The following is a 12023-nucleotide window of genomic DNA, read 5'->3' as shown; positions in this document are numbered from 1 at the left end:
CAAGGTGTGGGGGGAGGGGATTTCCATAGGTTAAAAGCATGGGCTTTACAGTCATATGGATTTGGTTTCAAATTCCAGGTCTTTATCTCACAACATTTATTAGTTGTGTGACCTGGCAAGTCCATGGCTTCAGTTTTATAGCTGTAAAATGGGAATATTTAGTTTAAGGTTGTGCTGAGGTTCAGTTGAGATCATGTATTTTAAGTGTTTTGAACAGTCTGGGTAACTAACATTAAACGTTAAAGACAGTAGGTAGTATTGATCATTGCAGATTCAATGGAATTGAATTTTCATATTTTGATGAAAGGGAAAATATCATTATTCAATTTGCTAAATTTAAATATGTTGTCTTCTGGGGCGCCTGGGTGGCTCAGTCCGTTAAGCATCTGACTTCAGCTCAGGTCATGATCTCACAGTTTGTGGGTTCAAGTCCCGCGTCAGGCTCCGTGCTGACAGCTCGGAGCCTGGAGCCTGCTTTGGATTCTGTGTCTCCCTCTCTCTCTGCCCCTCCCCGGCTTGCACTGTATCCCTCTGTCTCTCAAAAATAAATAAACGTTAAAAAATTTAAAAAAAATATGTTGTCTTTTTTCTAAAGAAACATTAAGCTTGTGGTTGGGTTATATCTGCCCATTTATTGGCCTTCTTTACTGAGTCCTACTTTTGCCTAATGAGCGTCTTGTGTGTTTTATATTCTGTTCAAGCTGAGTTGTCTCAAATCAAAGCAGAAATAATCTTTCTGCCTTCAACTTCCTAACTTGACTGCCAAGACAGGCCTCTCATCAGGGTAGCAGCCTGCCTTGTTTGGGAAAGTTGGGGTTATGATCCATTGAGATGGGTTCATTTCTTCACCTCTCTAGCATCTACAGGAAGATATTCTAATGTGGTCAGCATTCCCTGGCGAGAGGTCCGAATTAAGTGGTGATTCTAATCACATCTGATGGTTCCTCATGGATTAAATTATGCTTTCGTCTCTGCTCCGTCTTGACTTTCCTTTGCCTCGTCATCTGTAGGTCCCTCGGCACTGCAGGAATGGCAGATTACGGGGTCTCGGCTGGCCAGTTTGTGGCAGTGATCTGGGATAAGTCATCCCCGGCGGAGGCTCTAAAAGATCTGGTGGAGAAGCTTCGAACGTTAACCGGCGGCGAGGGCCAGGTGTCTGTGGAAAACATCAGCCAGCTGTTGCAGTGTGAGTGCCTGCACACATCGTCTTTGCAGGGCGGCAGGGGTTGGTGGGATGCTGCATTTATGTGGTTCCTCAGTGTCCGAGTTGTTTTGGGTGGCAGACGATAGCAGTGGGTGGCCACGCTGCTGTTTTTCAGTTGAGATACAGTGGACTTCAGAGTGTAGTTGATTTGTAGAAGTCTGTTGTTTCTTATTAAATATTCCGCATTTTTTAAGCCACCTTTCTTTTTTACTCCTTTCCCTAAACATAGGAAAGGATACAGAATTAGTAAGACTGAGGGAGAACAGCAGCTTCATGGCCCCTCTTGCTAGTGATGGTGGCCTCGTAACATTTGCTTGAGGGGGCGGTGTTCATTCTTCCAGGGCCAGGCCTGCAGCCCTCGAGGGGGGCTTGGCAGGGGTTGGCAGATTGCCTCTGGGGCCCAGGTGCTTGCTGAGTAGAGTCTTCCTTCTTTTCAGCTGCCCACAAAGAATCTAGCTTTGATGTTATTTTGTCGGGTGTAATTCCTGGGAGCACCACTCTGCACAGCGCTGAGATTTTGGCCGAGATGGCCCGGATCCTTCGGCCCGGTGGATGTCTCTTTCTGAAAGAGCCAGTAGAGACAGCTGTAGGTAAGGAAATCTTCCTTTGAAAGACTAGAATTTAACAGCGTTCCATCTTTAGGTATGTTTACTGCATCTCTCTGAGTAGGAGGTATCATTTGGAGATCCTTCTCCTTGGTGGTAAATGATTGTACAAATCTGAAGCAGGGCACCTGAAGGAATTGTGACCTTTGATCCGTTCGGCAGTAAAATAGAAGGAAACTGCCCATCTGACAATGGCTGGGTCCTTCAACAGGCTGGCTGGTTAAACTGTGGTACGTCCATACCGTGGAAAACTCTGGAGCAACAAAAAGGAATAAGCTCCTCATACGTGCAGCAACTTGGATGACTCTCCAGGGAATCGTGCCGAGTGAGAAAAAGCCAGGCTGAGAAGGTTGCATGCTGTGTGCTTCTGTTCACGCAACATTCTTGAAATAGCAAAGTTATAGCGATGGGGACCACATTGAGGGTCGCCACGGGTTAGGAGCGGGAGGCAGAGGATGTGTGAGGCGGTAAAGGGGTCGTCAGAGGGCTCCTTGTGATGGAGCATCCTGGATCCTCACTGTGGTAGTGCTCCCACAAAGCTGCAAGCGTGGTAAGGTTGCACAGAGCTGCACACACGCAAGCAAGCTCACGTAAAACTGGTGACATCTGGGTAGCGCCGTGGACTCCCGGTGACAATTTCCTGGTCTTCACCGGTGTGCTATAGTTGTGAGATGTTACCATGGCGGGGGCGTCTACGGCCATACCACCCTGAATGCACCCGATCTCGTCAGATGTTACCATGGGGGGGGGGGGAACGAGGTGAACGGCCCTTTTTAAAACAAAGCAAAACAAAACTTTCTATGCACCTATAGTTATTTCAGAATAAAAAGTTAGAAAATAATGACTGGAAGTCTGGGAGTGATGAGTGGTCTTGTTGACTCGTGTGAAACTAATGATGGAATCCAGGAGGTAAAAGCCTCTCGTTTTTGCTCCGTGGTGAAGCTGTCAAAACACCGTCCAATTCTGAATTTTTTAACTTTTTCCATCAATATGTGATGACTTAACTTATAAACACAATAAGAGAACGAATGTATTTTGAAATGCGTAGAGGTGTTTGTGCGGACGTATAAATTTGAGACGCAGACCGCAGATGACCAGCATTCTTTGCTGGGAACGTAGAGTTCGGGTGGCTGCACAGAAGTGTACAGAGAGAACGTCAGTGCCTTAACGTTTCCTCAGCCTCTTTCTCACTCGTTATCCAACATCCCCTGGAAGGTATTTCCAAGAAGCCAAGAGTGAGAAGAAACAGTAACAATGGAAGTACTATATGACACTTAAGAGCACAGGTAAGAGCACTTTGACCAACCAAAAGCATGTGTCAGAATGCCTTCACCATTTCTGTTTTATTGGCTGCTGACCCAAATTGGATGGAGCCTTTATTATTTTCCTTGCTTTGTCCCATGAAGTACTAATTGGGGTTTTCCTCTCGGCAGTTAACGATAGCAAAGTGAGAACGACATCTAAGCTGTGCTCGGCCCTGACTCTTTCTGGTCTCGTGGAAGTGAAAGAGGTATGTTGGTAGACAACGTTCTTTGCTGGGAATTGAAGCCTTGGGCGACCACACCCAGGATCTCTGTGAGTCAGTACAGAGAAACTCAGGGGAGTAACAGCCCTGAAGGTGAGGTGCACAGTGTCGCGTACGCTAGGAAGCAAGCCGGGAAGTGCTTTGTGTCTAAGATACGTGATGCCGCAAAAGACAGAACTTTCTGGAACACCTGTCCTTTGAAGAGACTCCGCTTGCGCCCGTGTGGGTTGGGGTGTGTTCCAGTCTCAGTACTGGTGTGGGGGTGGTGGCCACGGTGGCAGGGAGAGCGCAACACAGGTCCCTTAATGGACACAAATCCTAGGCCCAGGAGCGACACAGGCACCGGGACCGTCCTCAGATATTTGGTGGGAGGCTGGAGCAGGTTGGGGGGTGGGGATGGGAATGCCATCTCTGATAGTTCAGTAGAAAGACTGAGGTTAAATGGAGGTGTTCATATTTCTACATTCTTCTTTGATGTTGAAGTTTTCTTATGTGAGAGGTGAGTGCTATACCATGATCGCTGGTATACTACCTGTTTGCCACATGACCTAGGGCCTTAGTTTCTTTACACCCACTCTTTCTTATTTTTTTCTTAGTTTAGGGTTTCTGTTTTATATTCTAAATAAGCGATGCTCATCAAAATTCAGTTAATACTAGAGCTTATAAACATAAAGTGACGTGTAGGCCTTCCTCACGCTTCCCTTCCCAGAGGAAGCCACCAACACATTTTTTATGTGTGGCTGCTAAGACCTTTTTTATATATTTACGTGTGTGTGTGTAAGAGAGACTTTTTTAAGTGTAAATAAGGTTGTATATATACATTGTTCAGTCACTAGCTTTTCCCCCCACCTTTAAATATATATTTTTTTATGTTTACTTATTTATTTTGAGAGAGAGAGAGCACGAGCAGGGGAGGGGCAGAGAGAGAATCCCAAGCAAGTTCCACACTGTCAGTGCAGAGTCCCATATGGGGCTCGATCCCATGAACCCATGAAATCATGACCTGAGGTGAAACCAAGAGTCAGACACTTAACTGACTGAGCCCCCCAGGCACCCCTAAATATCTTTGACATTTGCCCACCTTCAGTGCATTGCCCCTCATCCTTAATGATGATGTGACAATATTGAGTGCTATGGATGGGCTAAGATTTATTCAACCATTCCGTAGTTGTTGGGCAGAGAGGTGGCATTTCCACATTTTTTTCTACCTTTATCAATCGTCTGCTACTTCTTCCCAAGAAAACATTTCCCTCCCGCATGGTCCTTTTTCTCTAATTCATTTCCACTCTCTTTGTTGTGGGCATGCTTCCCTGCTGTAGGCTGTGATCCTTTTCAACATGTCTGTTCAACATGTCTGATTCATCTTCATAATCATAATCATTACAACCCGCAGAATGACTGGCATAGTGCCTTGTACCTAATAGACAGGTGTCTGGTAAATAATTTAGGGTTGGCTCAAAGTAAGCACACAGACAGAATGACACTCTAGGGGACAGGTCACTGAGAAACCGAATGTGAGGCATGAGGTGACGTCTGTCATCTGGTGCTACTATATGCTTAGTACACAGAAATGAGTATTTGACGCCTGTATAGGTAGACATAGTACAACGTTATTTTGTGGAAAGAGTGTGGCCTAATGCTTTTGGTGTCTTGAATTCCAGCTGCTGCGGGAACCCTTGAGCCCCGAAGAGGTACAGTCTGTCCAGGAACATCTGGGTTACCAAAGTGACAGCTTGCTCTCTCTGTGCATCACAGGCAAAAAACCCAACTTTGAAGTGGGTTCTTCTAGTCAACTGAAGCTTTCTATTGCCAAGAAGTCTTCTCCTCCAGGTAAGACTGGCCTGAGGACCTTGTTCTGTCCAGGTGGGCCTAGAAGGACATGTGAGACATCGAGCCAGAGATCTGAATAGAGGCGGTGATGTCTCTAGAGGACCACTTCTTCCTTAATTTCAGTCATTTCCTAATGGAAGAATGTTTAATGTACTGTTGTCCTGGGCAGATTCAGATCCACATCTGACATAATGCATAGGTATTACTTAATTCAACCCCTTCTGCACCAGAAGACACTGAGGCCTCCAGATTCTAGAGGCCTGAGCATGTGGTTTAGCTCACAAAGTCTTTCCACACCCCAGAACCATGACATTTATTCTCAGAAGATCTCCCATTGGTGGTCATGGCCACTAAGAGTGCCCTGCTCCTCTTCCTGTCTTTTCCATGCTAGTAAAGTCAGCTTCTCTTACTTTGAGGATCTTAAGCCACTTGTGAACATATTTCTTCTCAGAAAGTTGCACTTGCCCTTTGCCACCCCTTCACCCTTCTGATCACTATTACATGAGGCCCGAATTGAGAGAAATTGTCCCAGCTGTGAAATATGCGAAAATTTACAGGTACGTTCACACTGCTCTGCTTTGACTGGCCAGCCAAAATCTTTAAGAAATCCTCTGGAATCCCAGCCTTCGGAGTCATGGTTCCAGAATGGGTAGGGACGGCTTCGATGAGCGGTTTGCCTTGCGGAAGGCCTGAGCATTCAGCTGCACAGTGATCTGTGGAGATGCACTTGCCCCCAAGGCCCATCTGAGGACCTGCCCACAGACTCGGGGCTCCGCTCTTTCAGGGCCTTCCTTGCACCCCACCCCTGACCCAGATAGAGCCGGGAGGTGTGAGGCTTGTGTCTGCAGCTGGTTTGTGTTACACCACCGCCACTGGCTCTGGAGCCGATTTTCTTGTACGTGACAGGTTCACGTGAGTCAGAAGCTTTGCTATTTATGATGGTTTTTGGCAACTTTCTCTCTGATCTTCAGATCTCCCTGCAGTAGGTGTAGGGAGTACAATTAGCCCCAGGTTCTAGGGGTGGAAACGAAGATAAGGACACAGCAACATGGAGTGAAGTCAGAAGCATTGGACAGACTCCTGTTTGTGGCTCTTTACTGTAAAAGTGGCCTAAATGTGGGAACCAGCTTCCTCACCTATAAAATTAGGACACTACATACTTAGCTTGTAAGATTCTTACCAGGATTTAATTAGGTAGCATATATGAAATACTTACCATAGTATCTGACACAAAGCAAGTGCTTAGCAAATGATGGCTTCTGTCACTGCAAAGCGATCGGCCCCAGGCCGTGCCTTCTCTAAGTGGCAGAGCTGGGCCTCGGACCCAAGCCTTTTGACTCCCAGTCCAGCGTCCCCTCCCAGAGTCTCAGTAGAAGGCTCACGTATGCCTGTGGTTTGTCTCTGGCTGCTTTTATGGAGCTCTTTTTCTTTTGTGGGTTGGACTCAGTGAAGCCTGCCGTGGACCCTGCAGCGGCCAAGCTCTGGACCCTCTCAGCCAACGACATGGAGGACGAGAGCGTGGTGAGCGGGCACTGTGGGCACTGCGGGCTCTGCGCTGCTTTCTTGTAGGCCTCGCTGCGGGTATGAGTGGTCGTCATTGGGAGTGGCCTCTCCGGACTTGCAGCCGTAAAGCCCAGCACTGCGGCTGTGCCTGTCACTGGCATTTTTGATTCAGGAGGGAACTCCGCATTGGTGGCATTTTACATTTCTTTTTCGGCATCTCTTTTCCTCACAGGTTTTCTTGTTCTCACTTCATGTGATATGTTAAAGATTCTTGTGGGCATGCGTGAACCTGAAAAAAGTTTGTCAGTTTTATTTTATTGGCTCCTTTGTCTGGGCAAGTCACTGAACGCTCACTGTCTTAAGAGCAACACTTTCCCATCTTTGATCAGTACTGTCTATAGTAAAGTTCTTTATTTCTGCCACTGTTGAAATTCTGGAGATAGCAGGACAGGCTACGGTTCATGCCCCCGTAGAGCTTACAGATGAATTGTCCACACCTTTATCAAAGAATTGCACACATGTATGTATCGTTATTTGTCTTTTTCTCGGGAATGATATAAAACATATTTCATTCCCTTGTTTCACATGACAGCCCTTCATATATTTGAATAACTATAACACTTCTCTTTTTGTTCTTCCTGCTCCCTCCCTACATACACACGCACTCACGTTCTCTGCACATTGTAAATTACTTCCCAGTCCCCTCACAACCGAATGCATCTTCTGTGGACATAGTTTAGATCCCTCCAGTGGTCAGCTGGAGTGTGGTGATCAGCCCAGAATAGGGCAGTGGAGACCCTCTTTACGTGGACCCTATAAACCCACTGCCACCACAACCCTTTTTTCAGCCTTCTGTTAGCAGAGATCGTGACCGTGTCACTAACTTCTTCGAACACTCTCCAGGATCTCATCGACTCCGATGAGCTGCTGGATCCAGAAGATTTTAAGAAGCCGGATCCAGCTTCCCTGCGGGCTCCTTCATGTGGAGAAGGGAAAAAGAGGAAGGCCTGCAAAAATTGGTGAGTGCTGGCAGAAGCAGGGTCTGCCGGGCTGCTTCTAGTGGCTTCTTGAGTCTCAAGGAATCGGAATACTTGACTGTTGTTAAAATATATATTTTATAGCGAAATCTATCATATATACAGAGGACTTCTTTAATCAGGTACACTTTAAACAGTAATGAAACGAACACCTGTGTACTGATTACCCAGGTGAAGAATCGGAAACATGACTAGTATCTCAGAAGTCCGCTCGACAGGCTCCCTCAGCTGCGTCTTGCTCCCTCTTGTCACAAATTACCATTCTCCCAAGTTTATGTTAATCATTCTTGGCTTATTTGATAGTTTACCACCTAGTGCGAAGCTCCAAATAATACATTCTTCAGTCGTGAAGACCTGAGTAGTAAGCCCACCCCCGATGAGGCAAGGACAGGTCAATATTCCACATCTGTGAAGTCTCCCGGTGAAAGATAAGATCTGCAGTCTCGTCTGGACTGGGTCCCTTCCAGGGGAGTCAGTAGGAAGAGTCACGAGGGAGTTCTCGGAAACCAAGGGCCTGGCACAGGGAGAGCGCTGGCAGGACCGCAGAGTGACGCAGTGACTGGCGACCAGCAGAAGTGTGGTCAGAGGGAGGGACTGCTCTACGTGTTCTGATCCAAACCCGCCGGGACCAGAGCTCTCCTGTGTGGAGCAACCACGGCAGAACACACGTGTCCTCGGCAGAGCCTCCGGGTGTCGGGGGAGGGCACGCTGAGTGTCGCCCACACACGGTCAACATAAGCCAAGGCCCTGGGCTGGCTTGCCCACCCTCGGGTAAAAGAGTGGCCTGATGGCAGCTTGGTTGGTGACAGTGGCAGCCTTCAGCGTGTCTGTCTCTCGTGCCCCTGCCCCGTGCACACGTGTGACCTTGTCCCCAGCGGTGCGGAAATCTTTGGAGTCCCCTTCACTGTTCCCCTGAGGGTTCCCTTCCGTCTGCCTTAAGTTAGCTTTTCCGTGTTTTGTATCCCTTGCTTCTTTCTTGGTTTTCTCTTTTCTCTTGGTAGAGTCCATTCTCTAATAGTTTTTTTTAGAAAAGCTACTTGAGAGGTAAATTTGTTTTGCACACTTTGTGTGGCTAAAAATGCCTTTTTTCTATTCTCATACATGATTGCTAATTTAGGTATGGAAATCTAGATTGGAAATAATTTTCTTACATCATTTTGAGGACATTTCTGTGAAGAGGTATCTGGGGCCATTCAGTTTCTTGATCTTTCTGTAAGACCTCTTTTTCCATTTTGGAAGTTTGTAGAATTGTCTTTATCCCCAGTATCATTTTGCAATATGTCTTGAAGAGGGGTCTGTTCACATCTCTTGCACTAGCCACTCGATACACCTTTTCAGTCTAGAAGCCACGTCCATAGCTTGGGAAATGTTCTTTAATTTTGTATACCACTTTTGTCTTCTCTCTTTGTTTTTTCTGTGACCTGTTACTCAAGATGTTGGATCCCTTTAATAGTCCTGTAAATTTTTTTCTTTCACATTTTCTTTATGCTTTACTTTCTGGGAAATTCTGCAGGTTTATCCTCTACACCTTTTGTTAAGTTATTTTATTTCTATCATGGTTACGTTTTTTTAATATTTGTTTATTTTTGAGAGAGCATGAGCACACATGTGTGCACGTGGGGGAGGGGCAGGGGGAGAGAGGATCCCAAGCAGGCTCCTCACTGTTAGCAGAGAGCCTGACACAGGGCTCGATCCCACAAACCATGAGGTCATGACCTGAGCCAAAACCGAGAGTCAGAAGCTTTACTGACTGACCCACCCAGGGCGCCCCTCTACCACCATGTTTTTAATTTCTAAGATTCCATTTTTGTGGAATGACTTTTTTCTTATGACTTTTTTCTTTTTTTTTTTTTTTTTTTTTTTTAAGCACAGTGTCCTATTTTTATTTTGTGGGTGTGATCTCTTCTCTTTTCTCCCGAGGTTAGTGATAGTTCTTTGTAGGTTTTTTCCTCCCTGCATAGTCTCTGTTTCTTCCAAGTTGCCTTTTTCTTCTTTTTTTTTTTTTTTAGCTTGGTCTCTCACTTCGAGGTAGAGGCCTTCTACCTCCCACGAATCTTGGTTGTCTCCAAGATAAGAGTGGAGGACAGAAAGCTCCCTGGGAGCCCTGAGCTCAGCGGGGAGTTTGTTGGCTGTGCTTTAGTGACAGGAGCCAGGGTGGGCCTGTGGGGGACTCGGCAAAGTCAGTATCTCTGGGTCTTTCCCTTTGGGGTGTTAGAATTCGCAGAGAAGGAAGGGCCTTTCTGGTGCAGGCAGTTCCTTTGGAGGGTTTGGGGTGTGATGTGGGTTGGGGGTCGGCCACCTACATGGTGGTGGCTTCCTCACTGCCTGCTCAGAGTTCAGCTCCCCTCAGTCGGAGTCACTTCTTCCCCTCCTGCTTTGCAGCACCTGGCACCGCATTGCTGCTGTCCCCTTTCCCGTAGCCCCTGTCGTTGGGGGGTTATGTGTTCGCTCCAGTTTTGGTGGGACCTTGAGGGAAAGTAAAGTAGAGGCATGAGTTCAATCTGTCCTCTTAACCTGGAAAACGCTGGTCTTAGTATTTTTGCATTTGTTTCATGGACGGAAAGGGTGGTAAAAAGTTAAATGGTGGCATGTGGGCTTGCTGAGTCATCGGTGTTTTTTTTTTTTTTAAGTGTGAAAGTTGCCAGCATTCACAAATCAGGAGATTTCAAGTAAAAATGCAGTTTGTTTGTTTTTTCTGTTTGTCCTTAGCTTTGGAAAATGTGCCAACACTGTCTGCTTCTCCCCAGTGTGTTAATCGGCCGAAGCTGAGTAGTGGCCGGCCTGTGTAGACAGGGCGTTTCCCTCAGGGCCACCTGCTCCCCACCACTCTGTCTCCCTAAACGGCCTCACACTTACATCATCAGCCTGGTGGCCCTGTGGGCGTGTGCGTTAAGACATCCTGGTGTAAAGAGAAAAGTGTGAGGGCGGGCTTGGGCTCCTCCAAGGATTTGGAGCCCCTGGGTGGTGGCTCGTCTCACTCACAAGCTACTGATGTCCCCCCAGCACCTGTGGCCTCGCAGAAGAACTGGAAAGAGAGAAGTCAAAGGAACAGGCGAGCTCCCAGCCCAAGTCGGCTTGTGGAAACGTAAATATCTGGATCTTTACTCAGTATTCACAAAACCCCCAGTGGTATTGGGCATCATCCTAAACCCAGCACAGACTAGCTCCCGCTCTCACTTCCTGCCCAGATATCTAATTAGGCAAATACGTGAGAACGTGTGTGCAGGAGAGAGGTCATCGTCTGAGACTGGGCTGGCACGCCCGCACCCCGGGGGGAGCTCTTGTCATTTCTCGGTTTGGGCCCCGTTCTTCCCACTTCGTCGTGGCCGGATGCTCTTCAGCCATGTGGCTGAGCTGGGCTATGATTTGAACTGCTGAGAGTGTAGAAATACGGCCTCTAAGGAACTTCTCCAGACTGCTGATTGTCGTAAAACCGGAGATCTTAAATACTCTCGGTATCTGGATCTCAGTCGGACCTACATATGCACCGGCCGTTCCCATCGGGCCTCTATGGCCATGTCAGGAAACGAGGGATCCCTTTCTTGCCCATGAATCTGGGACACGCTGACCCTCCACTTCCCTGTATGACTGTCTCTTCCCTCAACAGTGCTACCTGGGCGATGCCTTCCGCTGTGCCAGCTGCCCCTACCTTGGGATGCCGGCCTTCAAACCTGGGGAGCAGGTGCTCCTGAGCGCCAGCAATCTCAGTGACGCCTAGGAGGGGCCGCCATGGCGCACCTCTGCTCCTCGGCCAGCTCCTGCCCCTCGAGTCCCACCGCCGTGGTTCCTCCCACCTCCTCTGGATGTGCTCACTCTCTGCACGAACTCCGATTGCAGGGGGTGCTGGGTAAACAGTGTGAAGCTGGCTGTGGGGTGCAGTGGGGTGTAGCGCTGCTATGTATCCAAAGACCAAGGTTAATGGGGCCTGGTTACTCTGAGTCAGGGGACCTCTTTCTCCACCTAGTGTGAGGGGACGGGAGTGCGTCCTGAGGAGGCCCCTCTCCTGATGTCACAGTGCTAACCTCACACTCAGAGTATTAACACTCTGTGACGCAGGCCCTGCCCCGATTCTAAGCTCAGCAATAGTGCCACTGCCTGTCTTCCAGAGCTGGTGGTTTACTCAACCTGCAGTTGTTGGTGACAGGAGTCAAGTGTCTCATGACCTCAGGGCACCAAAGGAATCACCCATTGGTTGCTGTGATCATATTCAGTGTCCCTCTGTCCTTTTATCCCCACCCCACCCCACCCCTGTTTTACTGTATCGTACCTGTCCTGTGGTTTCTGTTACTCTACAGTCATTAAAGTTGTGTACTTCTGCA

General features: G+C 47.8%; 1 protein-coding gene across 1 annotated transcript in view; it reads left to right on the top strand.

The window, feature by feature from the left end:
• The window catches only part of CIAPIN1 (cytokine induced apoptosis inhibitor 1), a 16940-nt gene extending 4917 nt beyond the window's left edge, over window positions 1–12023 (top strand). Inside the window, exons 2-9 of the mRNA XM_047078466.1 lie at window positions 1011–1186; window positions 1642–1794; window positions 3243–3319; window positions 4996–5164; window positions 6612–6685; window positions 7571–7686; window positions 10708–10789; window positions 11312–12023. Coding sequence (XP_046934422.1) covers window positions 1030–1186; window positions 1642–1794; window positions 3243–3319; window positions 4996–5164; window positions 6612–6685; window positions 7571–7686; window positions 10708–10789; window positions 11312–11422 — 939 coding nt within the window. The 5' untranslated portion in view covers window positions 1011–1029 and the 3' untranslated portion in view covers window positions 11423–12023. The remainder of the gene's footprint in view (window positions 1–1010; window positions 1187–1641; window positions 1795–3242; window positions 3320–4995; window positions 5165–6611; window positions 6686–7570; window positions 7687–10707; window positions 10790–11311) is intronic.

This window comes from Lynx rufus, unplaced genomic scaffold (assembly GCF_022079265.1).
Source record: "Lynx rufus isolate CCGP_SWC_20201006 ecotype Redwood Valley unplaced genomic scaffold, mLynRuf1.p SCAF_16, whole genome shotgun sequence".
Lineage (NCBI taxonomy): Eukaryota > Metazoa > Chordata > Mammalia > Carnivora > Felidae > Lynx > Lynx rufus.
Note: the sequence above shows the minus strand (reverse complement) of the source record. Positions and strands in the feature narration are given on the sequence as shown.